The following is a 16542-nucleotide window of genomic DNA, read 5'->3' on the forward strand; positions in this document are numbered from 1 at the left end:
AGATAATTCCACTGCAAAAGCTCCAAAAGGCTCCAGCAGCACAAACACAGCTGAAGGGTCCAGTTCAGTGACTTCAATCAGTGTTCATGAGGCCTAGCAGAGATCAGTCAGGTGTAGCTGCCACTGTCCACACCTGTCAGTCCAAGCATCCACCACTTCTGTGGCTGTTTTGAAGAGGAAACTATCCTTACACTCCAGTATCAGGCACTAAACATACTTTTTAACATACAGGGACTGACTCTCTTTTGGATGCAGCCTGACTAGAAGAACTGCAGAACTGCCGCTTCATTTTTGTTTTCCTCTGAGGTCACAGCCAAGCTCAAGTCCAAAGAGAGCTACACCTACACCACACAGCTGTCCTAACTTTGCTAGTGTGGTTTCTGTGACTAAGCAGCGCTCTGTTAATGGATCTGGCAGCATTTCTGGTGGAAACCAAACTTTCCCCTGTGCCACTTGGGACACAGACAGCAGCTTGCAGTGCTCCTGTTTTCCCATGGATACAGATTTTCAAAACCGAATGTCTATTTCGTTTATTGAGTTATATATACACATTTAATTATTTTTCTTTTAAAAGTGTATTCATCAACATCATCACCTAATAAAATGACAGTTGGCCACTTGGGGGCAGCAGAAGCAACCTACAACACACTTGTTACAAGCTTAAAGTGAATAAAAGCAAATGAAACAAATCTATTAGCAGGCAGTGCTGTTATAACTTGTAAAAGACAAAAAAACAAACAAACAGCAGAGCGCCTTGAAGAGAAGCAACTTTCCAACTAAGAGGTCCTAAAACACTACCGTTCACAGCACATGTGTTTTAATCTTTCAGGCTTTTGGACGTAGCCATCTCTTCCTCTCAAATAAATGAAATAGTCAGGGCTTGTTTCTTGGGGGTATGGAGTGGGGGCAGATTGGTATCTGGCCCATTAGGTCATGTGAAGAAGGAAGTGCTAACATCTGTGTCAGATTAAGGTTGATACCGTGCATGCTCAGTTAGCGCACAGATAAGGAAGAGGCCATCACCCATCTTCACTTTTTATTGAGGCCCCTTGAACTGACTGACCCAAAACATGTCTAGCTGGTAGAGTCATGTGCAGATAAAGGGAGAAGGAAGTAGGAAGGGAGGATAGAGCGCTGGGATATAGGCGAGGGTCATGTTTACACATGGCGCTATTAACTTCACATGACATCAGCTTTCTTAGTGCACACGCCTCATATCCAGGTCTCTGGAGGGAGAGAAGCGATGTCTGCCCTTGTGACTGTGATGCACTTTACTTCATCCTTTGGTTTGTCAGTGCCTGCTGAGCTTGAGCCTCTTAGATCTGTTTTTGTTCTCGACAGAAAGCGGAAAAAACCCAATCTCTTGTTTCCCAACTGGTTCTGTCCCGCTGGAAACTGACTTGCTCTTTACTTATTTATTCAGACCGTAGGAGTTCAAGAGAGGGATCAGAAGGCAAGAGATTCATCATATTGTGCTCTGCTGTCTAGATGCTGTCTATGTCTTTTTCACTGCCTTTATCTGCTGTGTTCTTTGATGTAAAGAAACATTCACAGCAGCTTTTCTTGTACTTAATCACATGTTTTGATTGTTAACCTTACCTGCTGGGAGGCAGTGATGAAAAAACAGACTGCAACTGAAATCATGGGTGGAAAGGGAAGCTGTGTTAGGCCGCATTCAGCCTGACTGTGCTGAATGCATAAAAAAAGTCATGCACAACTTTTGCTACAGTGCAATGTCAAGGAATATACCAACTCTTTGCAGTAGCCAGTAAAACACATGCAGTTGCACAGTTCTTGGTAAAAGTTGGAAACCAGGAAGTTCTATAGTTTATGGAAAATTATCCTACTTCTTAATTCCTCTATGTCCTCATCAAATCATTTCCTAATCATTTCACAGATTCAATCACTAGTTTTAAATCCTATTGAACACAGAATGATGTTTCTGTATTCAAAAAAGGATAAAAAAAGAAGAAGAAGCCTGGTTTCTTTGGACAGGTCAGCACTGTGATTGACAGGTCACTACAATATATAACCGTACAGTGTTTGTCTTAGCCAGTGCTAATCGCATCTGGTGTCAAATCATCAAGATGATCATAAATACTTGACTAGCCGATGTGTAACATCTGTTACTCGGCGACATTTTTTTTGAGGACCGAAAATCTAAAATTTATGCCAACATTCACCCTCAGCCTTGTGCACGCCACGTGACCGCTAGAAAATCATTCTCACGCAAATATGTTGGCCTGAAAGAAGATTTGGACCTACACACAGTTTTTAAAGTCTGCACACACCATACTGTTAACATACTTGTCATCAAATAGACACAGCTCAAATAGTTTAAAAAAAAGGGGCAACCATGATTAAAGAAGAACAACCGAGCATAAGGACGAGTGTAAGGAGGGAGAAGAGAATAGATAAGAAAGGACAGACAGCAGCAAACGACATGAGAAAGAGAAAAGATGAATGAACACGTGCAAATGGTGTTTTTGGCGAACGCACTTATTTAAACTCTGCATTGTGCCAGATGTGTTACCTCCTTAGTTGAAATTAGGTTATTTAATTTCTGAGATAACCATTTAACCTTTCTGTGTGTTTGACTCTCATGGGGTTTTTCCTACATACAAAAAGACTTTTTTAGCCAGCACACACACAACAAATGAACTGTGTTTCTGGGGATTGTTTAAAAATTGGTTCATTTTTGTGCTATAAACCATTAATCCAGTTCTGCCACATTGAGTGTGTATGTTTTGGGGCTTTCTCTGTTGACATTCCAGCAACACGTGAGTACAAGGCCCCGCTGCCCTCGGACATTGCAGTCATCATGTACACCAGCGGATCCACAGGCATTCCAAAGGGCGTTATGATCTCCCACAGCAACATCATCGCTGGGATTACAGGAATGGCCGAGAGGATTCCCAACCTGTGGTAAAGACCTCAAACGTGCTTATTATATCACACCCCGGGGTATGGTCTAATAGTTTTGGGTTTTAAATGTGATGATTTTTGACTCATCTGTTTGTAAAATATGGAGGCAGTTTTGCAGGGAAATTCACTTTCCAAAGCAGCTTATCTCCTCTGCTACACGTCCAAGCAGAATCACCAGCCAGCAAACATACAGATTAGAACATGCCATTTAGGTTCGTTCATTAACAGAAGAGTGTGATGCACTGGATTACTGGAAGCAGAAGAAATAGTCGGGAAGTCTGTAATCAAAACTAAGCTGAGGTCAATGTTCAAGTTTCTCATGTTTCAAAGGAATATTTTAACTAACATTATGGGAAATATGCTTGTTCAGCTGGTATCATCATGCAGCTCAATTGCTTATATTAAAAGAGAAAATGACCCGTCTCTGGGGATTAAGATGGGAGTGAGAGGAAACAGAAAAGGGAGGGAGTTTAGTATGAGTAGAGGAACAATGTGGGAGAAAAGGAGTCAGGGTGAGATGGATGGAGGTTAAAGGGGTTTAGTTGTGACAGTCTCAGTCGATCTTATGAAAATGTTGGCTTTCCTTTGTGGATTAAGTAACACGGCTATGTAAATCTCCCCCTCATTCATGGCTTGAATGTACAACATGTTCACTAAAATGGAAATTTCCCCAAAATTTGGTTGTTACTTGAGTTAAGATGAATATGTTTTCAGTAGGTGAGGCTGAACTCAAAGGAAATGTAGCTCATAAACAGTATATATCATAAAAATATGACTAATGTATAACTTGCAATAGTTTGTCTTAGTACTGATTCAGCTTGATGAAATAAACGACCACTAATGCCTGATTAATTTCACTAAAGGGTCATTCCGTCTCAAATCAACCAACCAAATTCGAATTGAATATACAAAAAGTTTTTGTTTTTTATATTTTGTATAAAGGTGAAGCAGGAAGCCTTCTAAAAATTGTCTGACTTGAGATGGGATGACCCTAAGACCTTCATGTAGACTTCATGTAGTCTCAAACATTTAATAGCACACATCAAATCGGGGTTTTGAAGTCTGCGTGTGTTTTTAGTGAAGAAGACACCTACATCGGCTACCTGCCTCTTGCCCATGTACTGGAGCTCAGTGCAGAGCTCGTATGTGTGTCTCATGGCTGTAGGATTGGCTATTCATCGCCTCAGACTCTTGCTGACCAGGTAAAACCTCTCATCTGTATCATCTGAAGTGCATTCTGGTTGATTTTCATGTATTTTATATTTAATATATAGTGGTGAAAAAGAAAGTACACCCTTTGTCTGTTCTAAGATTTTATATATCAGGACATCTTTGCCATGTTCTGAAATTATTTAAACACCACATCAGATGAATAAGAACACACGACATATTACACTGTCTCATTATTCATTCAACAAAAAACTAAGCCAACATGCAGAAGCATTGTGTGAAAAACTAAGGCTACATCATGATTCAGCAGCTTGTAGAACCTCGTTTAGAAACAGTAACGTTCTGTACGACTTTATCAGTCTCTCACATCATTGTGGAGGAATTTCGGCCCACTCTTCTTTACAGTCGTGCTTCTGTTCATTGAGGTTTGTGATACCTTTATGCGCCGGGCTCTTAGCAATAGTATTTCAGTCAGGCTGAGGTCTGGACTTTGACTGGACCAATGCAGCGCCTTGATTTCTTTCTCTTTTCAGCCATTTTTTTTAGATTTGCTGCGGAAATTAGGATCATTATCCTTTTGCATGATCCAATTTTAGCCAAGCTTTAATTGTAAAACAGATGGCCTCACACAGGGCTGTAGAATACTTTGGTATCCAAGGAGTGCCCAGGTCATGTGGCTTAAAAACAAGCCCAAATCATGAAGCCTTATACAGTTGGTATACAGGTAATATAAGGTGATTGTGCTGTGTATGGCCAGACATCTCCACTTTGGTCTCATCTGTCCAAAGGACATTGTTGCGGAAGTTTAGTTGCGAGGCTTTCTCCTGACAACCCTTCCAAATAAAAAATACTTCTCTTTCTAATTATACTGACCTGAAGTTTAAGGGTTAAAGGCCTGTAGAGTCTGAGCTATAGCTCTTGGGTTTTTTTGGCAGTTTCTCTGAGGATTGCTCTGTCTGACCTTGGGGTGAATTTGCTGGGACGTCCACTCCTGGGAAGATGGACAGCTGTCTTGAATGTTTTCCACTTGTGAATAATCTTTCTCGCTGCAGAATGATGGACTTCAAATAGTTTGGAGATGACCTGATAACCCTTCCCAGACTGATGAGCACCAACAATTACTCTTCTAAGATCATTTCTGATGTCTTTCCTCCACTGCATCTGTCAACACTCATGTGGATACTCGAGACCAGCAAACTGCCAAAACGTCTGGTTTTATAGAGGTGCTCATACTTGCAGATGATCAGTTCTAAGCATGCGTTTGAGTTGCAGGACATGCTTGCTATTTACCCTCTGAATTCCTGTGGAAACAGCGGGGGCATACTTTTTGTTAAATAAATAATGAACCAATATAACATATTCATCTGAGGTTGTATTTAAATAATTTTAGATCCTGCTAAGCATCAGATTATTTTTCTGTTATGTACTGATACAAAAACAACCTTAAAGTGGACAGAGGGGATACTTTTACTTTTTCACGACTGTATATAGCTGGACCTAGTAGATTTTTAGACATCATTTCAGTCCGAATATGCGCGAAACAAACCCCCAAAATGAGGTAACAGCTAATTACAAATGTAATAATTTAAATTATCAATTGATGTTTCTTTCTCCCACCCTAAGTCAACAAAGATCAAGAAAGGAAGCAAAGGAGACACCAGTATGCTCCAGCCCACTCTGATGGCAGCGGTCCCGGTATGTCTTAATGCACTGTCCAGTATAGTGTTAGAGAACCATTACCATTAACAATAACAGTATCACTCACTGACTCACTCGACTTGAGTCTGTGTGTCAAACAATGCTGCTGGCTTGCGTTTGAGGCCTGTGCACAAGGTTTACTCATGGACTAGCAGTGATAGAGTCCAGCAGTCTTGGATCTGCTGGATCTTGGTCTGACGTAAATACATCCTACCAATGGTCAATGCTGCATTTAATCACCAGACAATGTTTGATTCCCAGGGATCTAAGTTGAATTTTTGTGGTTGCCTAGTGCAGCTTGTCTTTGAAGTAAATTTTACTAATTAATCCATTTCAGCAGTAAGGACTCCGAGATGGGCTTTGCTTAAAGATTTTTACAGTTTGTTTATTAAAGAACACGCCAAGGTAGTCAGAATATGTCAGAATTTAAGCTGCTGTAATCACGTGGACATTTTTAACATTTTACACAGTTAATGCAAATAAAAACTTTAATGTGAAATTAGGTCATTTGTAGCTACAAGTTGTTTGTTTCAGAGTCTTTTCACTTCCTTTTACAACACTCAACTTTTGGTTTGGTAGAAATGCTGCAGATGGCTGTTTTAAGTGAAAGAGTCCAAAAACCTACCCCCCATCCCCATTTGCTCTAAACCAAAAACCACATTTAGTAGCTACTAGGTAGATGTATGATGTGTATGAAGTGATTATTATTAAAAGGGGGGAAAAAATGATAGTAAATGATGGACTAAAATTCAGACTGTGGCCTGAAACATGACTTCAAACGAATCCAAGTGTTCACGCTTTTGAAGGTTCTTCTGGTTGTAGTTTTATTGTGCTTTGCTGCAGAGAGATATTCATACAAATACTCAGAGTCAACAAAATTTAGCACTCTGCTCAGTCATGATGGAGAAACAGGGTGTCTACAGGTCCAAAAGAAGTCTTAATTATATTATATTTTACTGTTAAAGTGTCTTTTAGTTTGCATTTTCCAGCTTGCAGTATTTTAATTTTCCCCCATTCTACAACCACGTCCTTATTCACAAGGAATTGTCACAGCGGGTAGCGCCACATGCTTGATTTGGAATCTTTTTATGCTGGATGCTCATCCTGACACAACTCCAAAAGGATACGTGTCTCTTCCCGGGACATTCTACAAAATTCATATACTGAAATTGGTTTTGGAGACTGTAGTATTTTTGGAATACTTTAAAATCCAATCCATGCTTCAATTCAGAAAGCTATAACAGCTATATCTACAGCCATAGTATGATAAATGTTATTTCTTCAAGTAGTCAATAAAAGTGGACACATACAGTTGTGGTCAGAGGTTTACATCCACTCAACATGGGCATAAAGGTCGTGGTAATTTGGGGGGCTTTTAATTATTTCTTCATTGCTCTTTTTCTAGGACGGAAACTTGTACAATATTCTAGTCACAGGTGAATAAAATCAAGCACTTCTACATGCAGACTGCTTCTACAAACATTTGTGAAAGAACAGCTCGCTCTCAGGAGCTCAGTGAAGTCCAGCGTGGTATAGTGATAGGATACCACCTGTGCAACAAGTCCAGTTGTGACATTTTCTTGCTACTAAATGTTCCACAGTCAGCTGTAGGTGTTCCCGCTAAACACTGATTGGTGGATGTGTGATCGTGTCTATATTGGGTCTGTCGGTCCAAATATAAATAGTATTTTAGTTAATCAACTCATTTGTTTGTAACCAGGTTAAAACTGTCATTTATTGAAATGTGTTGAAATATTAAATATGTTGAAATCTATGTAAAATAGTAATGGTTAGAGTATTTAGAAAATGTTTAAATTCCTTTTGCTCTTAAACTTATGAAACAGTGTGTTTTATAAGTTTAAAAGAGCATTTGCATTAAGTATCAAGTATCCTGTTTCATTGTGAATGCCTGGTGTTACAAAACAGCCCCTTCAGTGGACCAAAATTGCAGGTCCAAAAATGACTTATAAAAGATGTCACTCCAACATCACTTTGCGCAGTGGGTTATAACAAAGTGGAAGCAACTGGTATCAAGAACAACTCAGCCATGAAGTGGTAGGCCAAGTAAAATCACAGAGCGATGTTAGCAACAAACCTTCAAACTTCATGTGGTTTCCTAATTACTTCAAGAACAGTGTGTAGAGAGCTTCATGGAATGGGTTTCAATGTCCGAGATGCTGCCTGCAAGTCTTATATCACCAATTACAATGCAAAACATTGGATGCAGTGGTGGAAAGCACGCCACCACTGTTGTCTGGAGTGACGAATTACACCTCTCGGTCTCTCAATCCAATGAACGAGTCTGGTTTTGGTGGTTGCCAGGAGAACGGTAAAGTGTACAAGTTTGGTGGAAGGGGGATTATGGTGTGGGGTTGTTTTTCAGAAGTTGAGCTTCTCACTGAAAACCTCGCCTTTACTCCTCCACATATCTCTTATAATTGTGGCCACATAGCCAAGTCTTTATCTTGTCTCACCATAAAACGTCTCTCCAGAAGGCATCTAATCAGAATCAGAATTTTATTAATCCCAGACAGAAATGAGTGAGTGAAAGAGTGTTGTGAAATAAATTATTTTTATGCTGGCAACGAGAAACTGCCTGTTACAATCATACATGGACAGCAATCTATGCAATCTTTTGATTCTGTGTAGAGAATTTGAGAAAAACCAAGAGAAATTCAAACTTATGCAGCCAATTCCTTTTTTCTTTTCTTTGCCTCATTAAAGATGTGAAAGGAAAAAGAACAGAAAAAAAGAAAGCATTAAAAGCTCCAAATTAATATGACATTCCATAAAGAGCAAATCTGTGTACATTGTGGCCTCAAAGTTCTTTTCCTTTTTTAAAAAACTTTACCAGTTTGATGCCCAAGTTCACCCTGTATTTACATGTATATTGTTTTAACTGTATTATTAGGCTGAAAAGTTACATTTGCCAACCTACCAGTTGTTCAAAAGTCAACAGACTGCAGACACATTGATAAAGTGATCGTCTCGGTACTTTTCCTCCATTCAGGATTTTGTTTTCCCATATCTTGTTGTTTGACTGTGACCATTGCCAATACTGAAGACGCCTGAAAATGAATGTCATCTAACGAGCTAGTTGTATTCAATACAGGATGCACTCTTCTCTCCCTCTCACTCACATGGAGACACCCCCCACCCCCACCCCCACCCCCCATCTCCCAGTGGTCGTAGTGTAAAGGCCAGAGGGCCCCAGTTTCTGGAACCATTCACAGCTGTAAACAGAACGTGAGAAAGCCCCATGTGGTTATCCCCACGACACGCACACACATACAAATTGTTTGCTGTGATATGACAGCAGGCGGCTGCATGGATCCTGTGTCGACTTCCTCTCTCACTGCTTCATGCACACACGTACACACACATGCACAAACCCAACAGGACCAGCTGGTTTTTATTGTTTTTTTGGTGGGAGGGGGGTTTGTTTGTGCCCTTTCCCCATTTCACCATGTCCAGCCTTTTGTCGACACTGATGTAGATGATGAAGTGCTCTTGATCTGTGGGTTTCTGTTCTCTGCACCACAGTCCCTTTGGTAATACAAATTGATACCACTTCCCATGATTGACATGGCTCTTCCTTGTACCGTCATGTTCCTAGTACCACTTCAGCCCGTTTTTAGCAAAGAAGATATTTGTTGTGAATGTTGGGCTAAGGCGTTTAGGGCATTGGAAAGAAGATAGTTTGAGCTGATATGACTGACAGTGGCTTAGTTACCCAGTATTAACAGAGAAACGTGCATTCATTAGGACCTCCAAGTTTCTGGCCACCAGGCAGATTGAAATGTGATACTTCCTTTTTTTTACTCTGTTCTTGGACTCCTGTGGAAAAATATCTGCATCCTCTGCTGCTTAATGTTCACCAGCTCATTTCTAAGTCTGTCTGTTGTTTGGTGCTCAGAAAGTACTTGAGATGAAACTTGGTGTAAATCAGAATAGAGATGAATACAGATGCTCATTCTGGTGATAATTCTCCTGTAATGTATCAGTGAAAGCTGTTCCAAGGAAGTCCCAAATGTTTTGCTTTGTCGCTTATCTTGCATATTGTTATACTTTAAACAAAGGAGCTCAGAAGGAGCTGCTTTAGCTCACCTGGTTGAGCTGCTGCCACTGCAGGGGCCTGGGTTTGAGTCTGCTCCAATCCTTTCCTGTGTGTTGTCCCCCTACTGTGTTTCCCTACCTTCCTATCCAACAAAGGCTAAATGTCAAAAAATAAATATAAAAAAAACAATCTAATGTTTAGGGCCACAGTTAGTAGTGGGTTTACCACATGGTTTTGTTTATTCCAAAGAGAGATTCCCTCTTCTGGTTTGCTTTTGTTTTGTTTTTTTTAGTTTTGTAGGTCACATAGAAATGAGAAACATATTAGATATCCATTGGGGAGCCTTATAGTTATGAAACCAGATTTGAGGAGCACATGTGCATGTGTGCTTGTGTTGATCTTTTTTTTTTTTTTTTATAAAGTTGCTTAAATATGAGATTTGGGGGTTTTGAACACATTAGTGTTTAGTCTTGTTTAAAAACCTCCAAAGCAGGGACCATATGTCTAAGCCCACCCAACATGAAGGTTAACTCCTGTTGTCGTCCTGTGACAGGGATATTGCTATCAGTGTATATGTTGGTTTAGATGTCAAACATTTCTGCACATTGATGCTGAAAAAACATGCTTAGGGTAACATTAGAACCGGTGTCATCGCATAGTCTGTCCAGCAGAGCGTGCTCCAACTTACAATGGCTGGATTCTTTTCCGTGCTTCCAAAAAATCTTTAATAAACTCTCACCATATAAACTTGCACTGGTCTCTAAAATCCAGCATTGCTCAGGTTCTGCTTCAGATACATACAAGTCTTCATTGCTCTGACTCCAGTATCATCACCTTTAATCACAGCTGTAAGTTCACTTATAGGTTAAATATAAAAATTACATTTCTTAACCATCATTTTAGTGTTTTCTCTGTATCTGTATCAATCTTAACTGTTGCTCTTATTGTTACCTTTTACATAATAATGCTCTTTTTCTTTTCACCCTGTCTCGCCTCCTGACTTCAGGAGATCATGGACCGTATCTATAAGAACGTGATGACCAAGGTCGAGGAGATGAACTGTGTTCAGCGAACACTCTTCATTCTGGCATACAACTACAAACTGGAGCAGCTCGCCAAAGGATACAGCACACCGCTGTGTGACAGGTATGGAGACTTATATCAGCAAATACTGTTGCATTTGCAGCTTGGACTCTCAAGGAATATTTAAAAGTCATAATTTCTTCATGTATTTCCTCCTTTGTTCATCCAGACTGGTGTTCAGGAAAGTCCGCTCTCTGCTAGGAGGACGGACACGGGTGTTGCTTTCAGGTGGAGCGCCACTCTCAGCAGCCACGCAGCGTTTCATGAATGTGTGTTTCTGCTGCCCAGTGGGTCAAGGATACGGCCTGACGGAGACCTGTGGAGCTGGAACCATTAGCGAGCGTGAGCATAAATGGAAATCTTACAGTAGGCATGCCTACTGTAAGATTTGTAATGTGTAAAATAATTTTAGTTTGAAATGTGTAAAATTTCAAACCACTCACAAATTAGAAAAACTAAAACATTTTATGTCATTAATTTTTACCCCTCAGCCCTAAAAGGCTGATGATGTATTGTCATCACCCCACCTAGTGAGCGGATGGGATGGACACCCAAGTTGATGAATATGAAAATTGATCAATCGAGAGCGAGCGGATGTAATTTTTCAAGCTTATACCAAAGGTGCATCTGTTAAAAATCTCAGATGAGTTCAAATCTCTGTGACCTCAACCCATGTCAAGGTCAGAGGTCAAGGTCATCAGTATTTTTAATGTGAGCTGAACCCATTCAGTGTAAAATTCCTGTATTCTATTTGGCAACAATCAGTCAGTAGATCACAGTTCCCATCTGTCCTGTGCAAATGAAAAAAATACACTCACTTGTGAGTTTATTAGCTTCAACCAGTTTAACTAATTCAGTCCAGTACAGTCCTGTTTTTTTAACTGTTTTACACATGCTTTGATTCAGCTGTATGATCACCGAGTGCATTGGTATCATTGTGACACACTCACAGTTGTGCCTATTATTCTGCTGACCCTATTTTTATAAACAAGGCTAGACTAAACAAGGGAAATGCCTCACTACAATGGTAGTAGACTGTAGTAGCTACTGCTAGGTGTACCTAAAAATCCCAGCATAGCTAAAGCTACAGACCTCCTTTAGTGATCATAGAGGGAGAAATAATTTTAAGGTCACATTTTACTATTGTGCTTTATGGATAGCGAAATGGGCAGCGCTACTGCAGGTTACCCTGTAAATCTGCAGGCATTTAATAAAGTCACAGACAGGACGCTTCATAAACAGCTGGAAGCAACACTCCAAACCACTGTTACGTTATGCTTAGTCTGTGTGCAGTGGGAGAACGACAAACAGAGGGACAGACACTATTTATGTACAGTATTACACTTTATTGCTGATTTTATCATGATATGTAAGAATAAAAATGGGATATTGCCAATATTTTAGGCATCCTTAGAATTTCACAAATCACATTTTCTCAGGCAAAATTGCTAGGTTGTTGTGTTTATTTGTTTATTTAACAGGGACATTCCATATTACTGGACATCAATGTGAATATATAAGATGTAAACATGCTGGGTTTTAGTAAAGCTGCTCATTTACATCTATAGAGCCCAGGCACGTAACATAAAAATATACTTACTACCAGTTTTTCCTCAATTTTCCCATATTTTTCCAATCAAATCCTGGCACCCTCCTATTTTGTGGTTTTTCCCCATGAAATTCCCGTCAACTTTGACAGCCTGAAAGCAGAGATAAAAACAGGGGGAGAACACAAAGAGGGAAAGAGGCCTTATCCATCCATCCATTCGCTTCCGCTTCTCCTTTTCAGGGTCGCGGGGGGGCACTGGAGCCTATCCCAGCTGTCATAGGGCGAGAGGCGGGGTACACCCTGGACAGGTCGCCAGTCTGTCGCAGGGCCAACTCACAGGGACAGACAACCATTCGCGCTCACATTCACTCGTACATTCACACCTAATGGCAATTTGGATTTTCCAATTAACCTATCCCCACAAGCTGCATGTCTTTGGACGGTGGGAAGAAGCCAGAGTACCCGGAGGGAACCCACACAAACACGGGGAGAACATGCAAACTCCACACAGAAAGACCCCGGCTTGATGTTGGAATTGAACTCAGGACCTTCTTGCTGTGCAGCAACAGTGCTAACCACCGTGCCACCTATGCCTGTATGTCTACTAATTATAGATTAGTAGATATCTAATGTCCTCATCTGTATCTGTGCCAGAAAAATTTCCCATTATAGCCAGGATGGGAAAATGGATGAGAGGAAAATAATTAGTAGATATACAGTGCGTGGGTTGCAGTAAACAAAAAAAGGGAGTATATTATCTGTTTTCAGCAGAGTGGTGTGGAAAAATCAACATTAGCAATAAGTCACGCTACACTGAGACCCTATCAAGTTTAAAAAAAAAAGGAAAAAGAAAAAGCAATGGATGTGAAATTTTATGAGTTTTGTAAAAGAAAACAAAAGAGACACAAGAGAGAGTCTCCATTCCCTCATAAACATGAAGACCAAGAATGTTTCACATAACTATGGTGCCAATGTCTGTCCCAATAATCTGATATGAATTAATCTATCTGTTCCACTGCCAAAGCATTTGCGAAATGTAAGAAACCCTATCAGCCTTTCCCAGGCAGACCAGACCAGCAGATCAAATCCACTGTGGTCATCTGAGTCAGGAAAACACTGAGTTGCGAACACTCCTTAGGGATGGGGTTTCCATGGCGAGGGAGCAAGTCAGGTCGTGTTGCTATGGCGATAAATGTTGTGCCTTGATGCTAGTGTGCTCCCTGATATGTGCGTGTGTGTATGTGTGTTGTCTGTTCTAGTGTGGGATTACAGCACTGGGAGAGTGGGAGGACCGCTGGTGTGCTGTGAGATCAAGCTTAAAGACTGGGTGGAGGGTGAGTGAGACTGGGAGAGGCACTACGCACATACACACACACATTTTATGATGATATAAACACGGTCATTTGCATTCATATTCAAAAAAAACATCAATCTGCATGTTTTGTTTCTTCATGGGTCATCTTTTACACACATACACACTTGATCCAACACTTTCTTTCACATTTCTCTGCCTGGTGGGACTTTGAGCATTGCTCTGTAACCTTGTAAGGACAGCACTGGTCTCTCCGCTTTTTACGTAAGGAATCATAACTCACTTTCATTGCACTCTGTTGAAGTTTTGATACTTATCGAGTTGAGTTTATTCCTTGCAGAGTAAAAATAGAATTTTAAGTAAACATACCATCTGATTTTTGGGTTTTTTTTGTTTCTCAGCAGTGTTATGATGTAGCAGATTCAGTCCAATAAAAGTATTTTCATTTCTAATCTGCTGATGCTTTTAGGTGGGTACCGTAGCACTGACAAGCCTTATCCCAGGGGAGAGATTCTCATTGGTGGGCCCAACGTAACCATGGGATACTACAAGAAGGATGCGAAAAACCAAGAGGACTTCTTTGTAGACGAGAAAGGCCAGCGTTGGTTCAGTACAGGCGACATTGGAGAGTTTCAGGAAGACGGCTGTCTCAAGATCATTGGTGAGGAGGCATGAGGAGGTGTGTGTGTGGGTGGAGTGTGTAGAACGAGAAGGTCTTATCCTGGTTTTTATCGCCACTAAGTCTGAAGCTCACATTCTCATGCTGTGCCCATGTTGTGACTCTCATGCTTGGTCTTGTTCCAGACAACCTTTCATCTCCACTTGCCATTTATCAGTGTGTCAGAAAAGCTTTTAACAAATCACATTTTACTTCGCATCCTAGTATGATTTCACCTTTCTGTTTACTTCAGTGAGCCAGCCCCCAACTTTCCTCTTTTATCAAGGTGTTCAGATGCAAGATGTTCATTTTGTTCAGATGCACACAGCTGAGTAAAAAATGCATCCTTCTATCTCACTTCCTCCTTTCTTTTTAAGATATATCCACATATATGCATGGACATACACACTTTTTACAGGCTGCTCCCTTTGCTGTGTTTCCAGATCGTAAGAAAGACTTGGTGAAGCTGCAGGCAGGAGAGTACGTTTCCCTGGGAAAGGTGGAAGCCATGCTGAAGAACTGCCCTCTGATCGATAACATCTGTGCCTATGCCAACAGGTGTGTGAGGAGTGGGGCAGTGAAATATACATAAGAGTAGTTTACAGATCCCCTAAAACCTTTATTATCTCTGTGGATCCTGTTCTTTTAGATCGTCGTATTGGTTTGACTTTTAATTATAAAATAGACCTCTCGCATTAGCTTCTTTCCATAATCTATAATTGTGAACACACCACGGCAGACCTAATGACATTTTCATGCTTTTCAGCATTAACTTTTTATTAACTCACACGGTTGCTGTTTACACACTGCTTGGCTGAAGCTTTGCAACTCCCAGCTACACACACTAACAACAACAGCAACACCTGACGGACCCAGTACGGACTCTTTATACCAGCTAGGTGTGATTGCGGATGCAACTCAGGTGCGTCCGCCTGCCCTGCAGTGGCACCACAGACCACGCACCGCCACGTACCCCCATGGCCCGACTGAGGCCAGGGAGCCATCTGGCTGAAGCTACTCCCCACACACAAGCGCGAGAGGCAATCAGCCCGGACTGTCGGCGCCCCCAGCCCCTAGCCCAGAGACAAGGTGGTGTGAGTTCAGGTGGCCGCCCGGGTATTCAGTGGCACTGGTGACAAGATGGGCCCCGGGGCGCGTGTCCAGCAGCGGCCTCGGAGCTGGTCTGGGGACCACCCATGTGGTCAGTGGCGGCACTGCAGCAGGCGTGGATGTGAGCCAGGGCTCACAGACGGCTGGACAGGCGGCCAGCACGCAGGACCGCACAGTGCGAGGCCATTCCAGACAGCACACCGACCTCGGGCTAGGCATGTCCTTTGCGCGCAATGACCTCTGGCACCGGCTGGGCAGGACCCTCAAGCGCTGTGACCTCCGACTGTGCAGGTCCCTCATGCGCCCGACCTTCCTGGGCAGGTCCCTCTCCCGCCTGCTTCCGCGTGTGGCCGCCAGCTTGGCCACAATTTCAGCCCAGTCCTGAATTTGCCGTGCCCCCATCCTGGGTTTCAGCACCACTGTAAACAAACCACGGCAGACCAGGCGACATGTTCATGAACATGCTTTTCAGCATCTTTTCATTAACTGCTTTTAGCATTAAAAGTTTAAGCACATCATTGCACAGCACTAGTTTGTTCTGTGGTTCAAAAAAGGGTTCAGGGCACTAATAATAATAAGAACTTTATTGATACTAATTTAATAATTAATTGGTCGTTTTTGTTTTTCCTTAAATTAGTCTGTTATTGTGTGCAAACAGAAATAATTGACATGTTATAAAGAAAACTGGTATGTTAAGAAATGTTACATTAAAAATGTTTTGCTCTGTTAAAAAAAAACAACAACACAAAATTCTGACAAAAACTTTAAATTTAATTGGTGGGTAATAATTTTGTCCTTATCTGTATGAATGTTACTTTGACATATCGACCCACCGTAACAAAGGGCTGTCAAAGCAAACCCTTCATGCCAAAGGCACTCCCCAATGACAGCAGTCTCACCCAGCAGGATGCAGTTTGCTCAGGAATGGCTTGAGGGAACACAAAAAATAGCCAAATTGTTAACAAGTCTCAGTCTTATTC

General features: G+C 41.4%; 1 protein-coding gene across 1 annotated transcript in view; it reads left to right on the forward strand.

The window, feature by feature from the left end:
- The window catches only part of acsl3a (acyl-CoA synthetase long chain family member 3a), a 44867-nt gene that overhangs the window by 24774 nt on the left and 3551 nt on the right, over positions 1-16542 (forward strand). The window contains exons 6-13 of the mRNA XM_085130981.1: positions 2775-2925; positions 4004-4127; positions 5719-5790; positions 10857-10996; positions 11103-11275; positions 13742-13816; positions 14264-14455; positions 14896-15010. Coding sequence (XP_084987107.1) covers positions 2775-2925; positions 4004-4127; positions 5719-5790; positions 10857-10996; positions 11103-11275; positions 13742-13816; positions 14264-14455; positions 14896-15010 — 1042 coding nt within the window. The remainder of the gene's footprint in view (positions 1-2774; positions 2926-4003; positions 4128-5718; positions 5791-10856; positions 10997-11102; positions 11276-13741; positions 13817-14263; positions 14456-14895; positions 15011-16542) is intronic.

Source organism: Neolamprologus multifasciatus, chromosome 14 (genome assembly GCF_963576455.1).
Source record: "Neolamprologus multifasciatus chromosome 14, fNeoMul1.2, whole genome shotgun sequence".
Taxonomy (NCBI): domain Eukaryota; kingdom Metazoa; phylum Chordata; class Actinopteri; order Cichliformes; family Cichlidae; genus Neolamprologus; species Neolamprologus multifasciatus.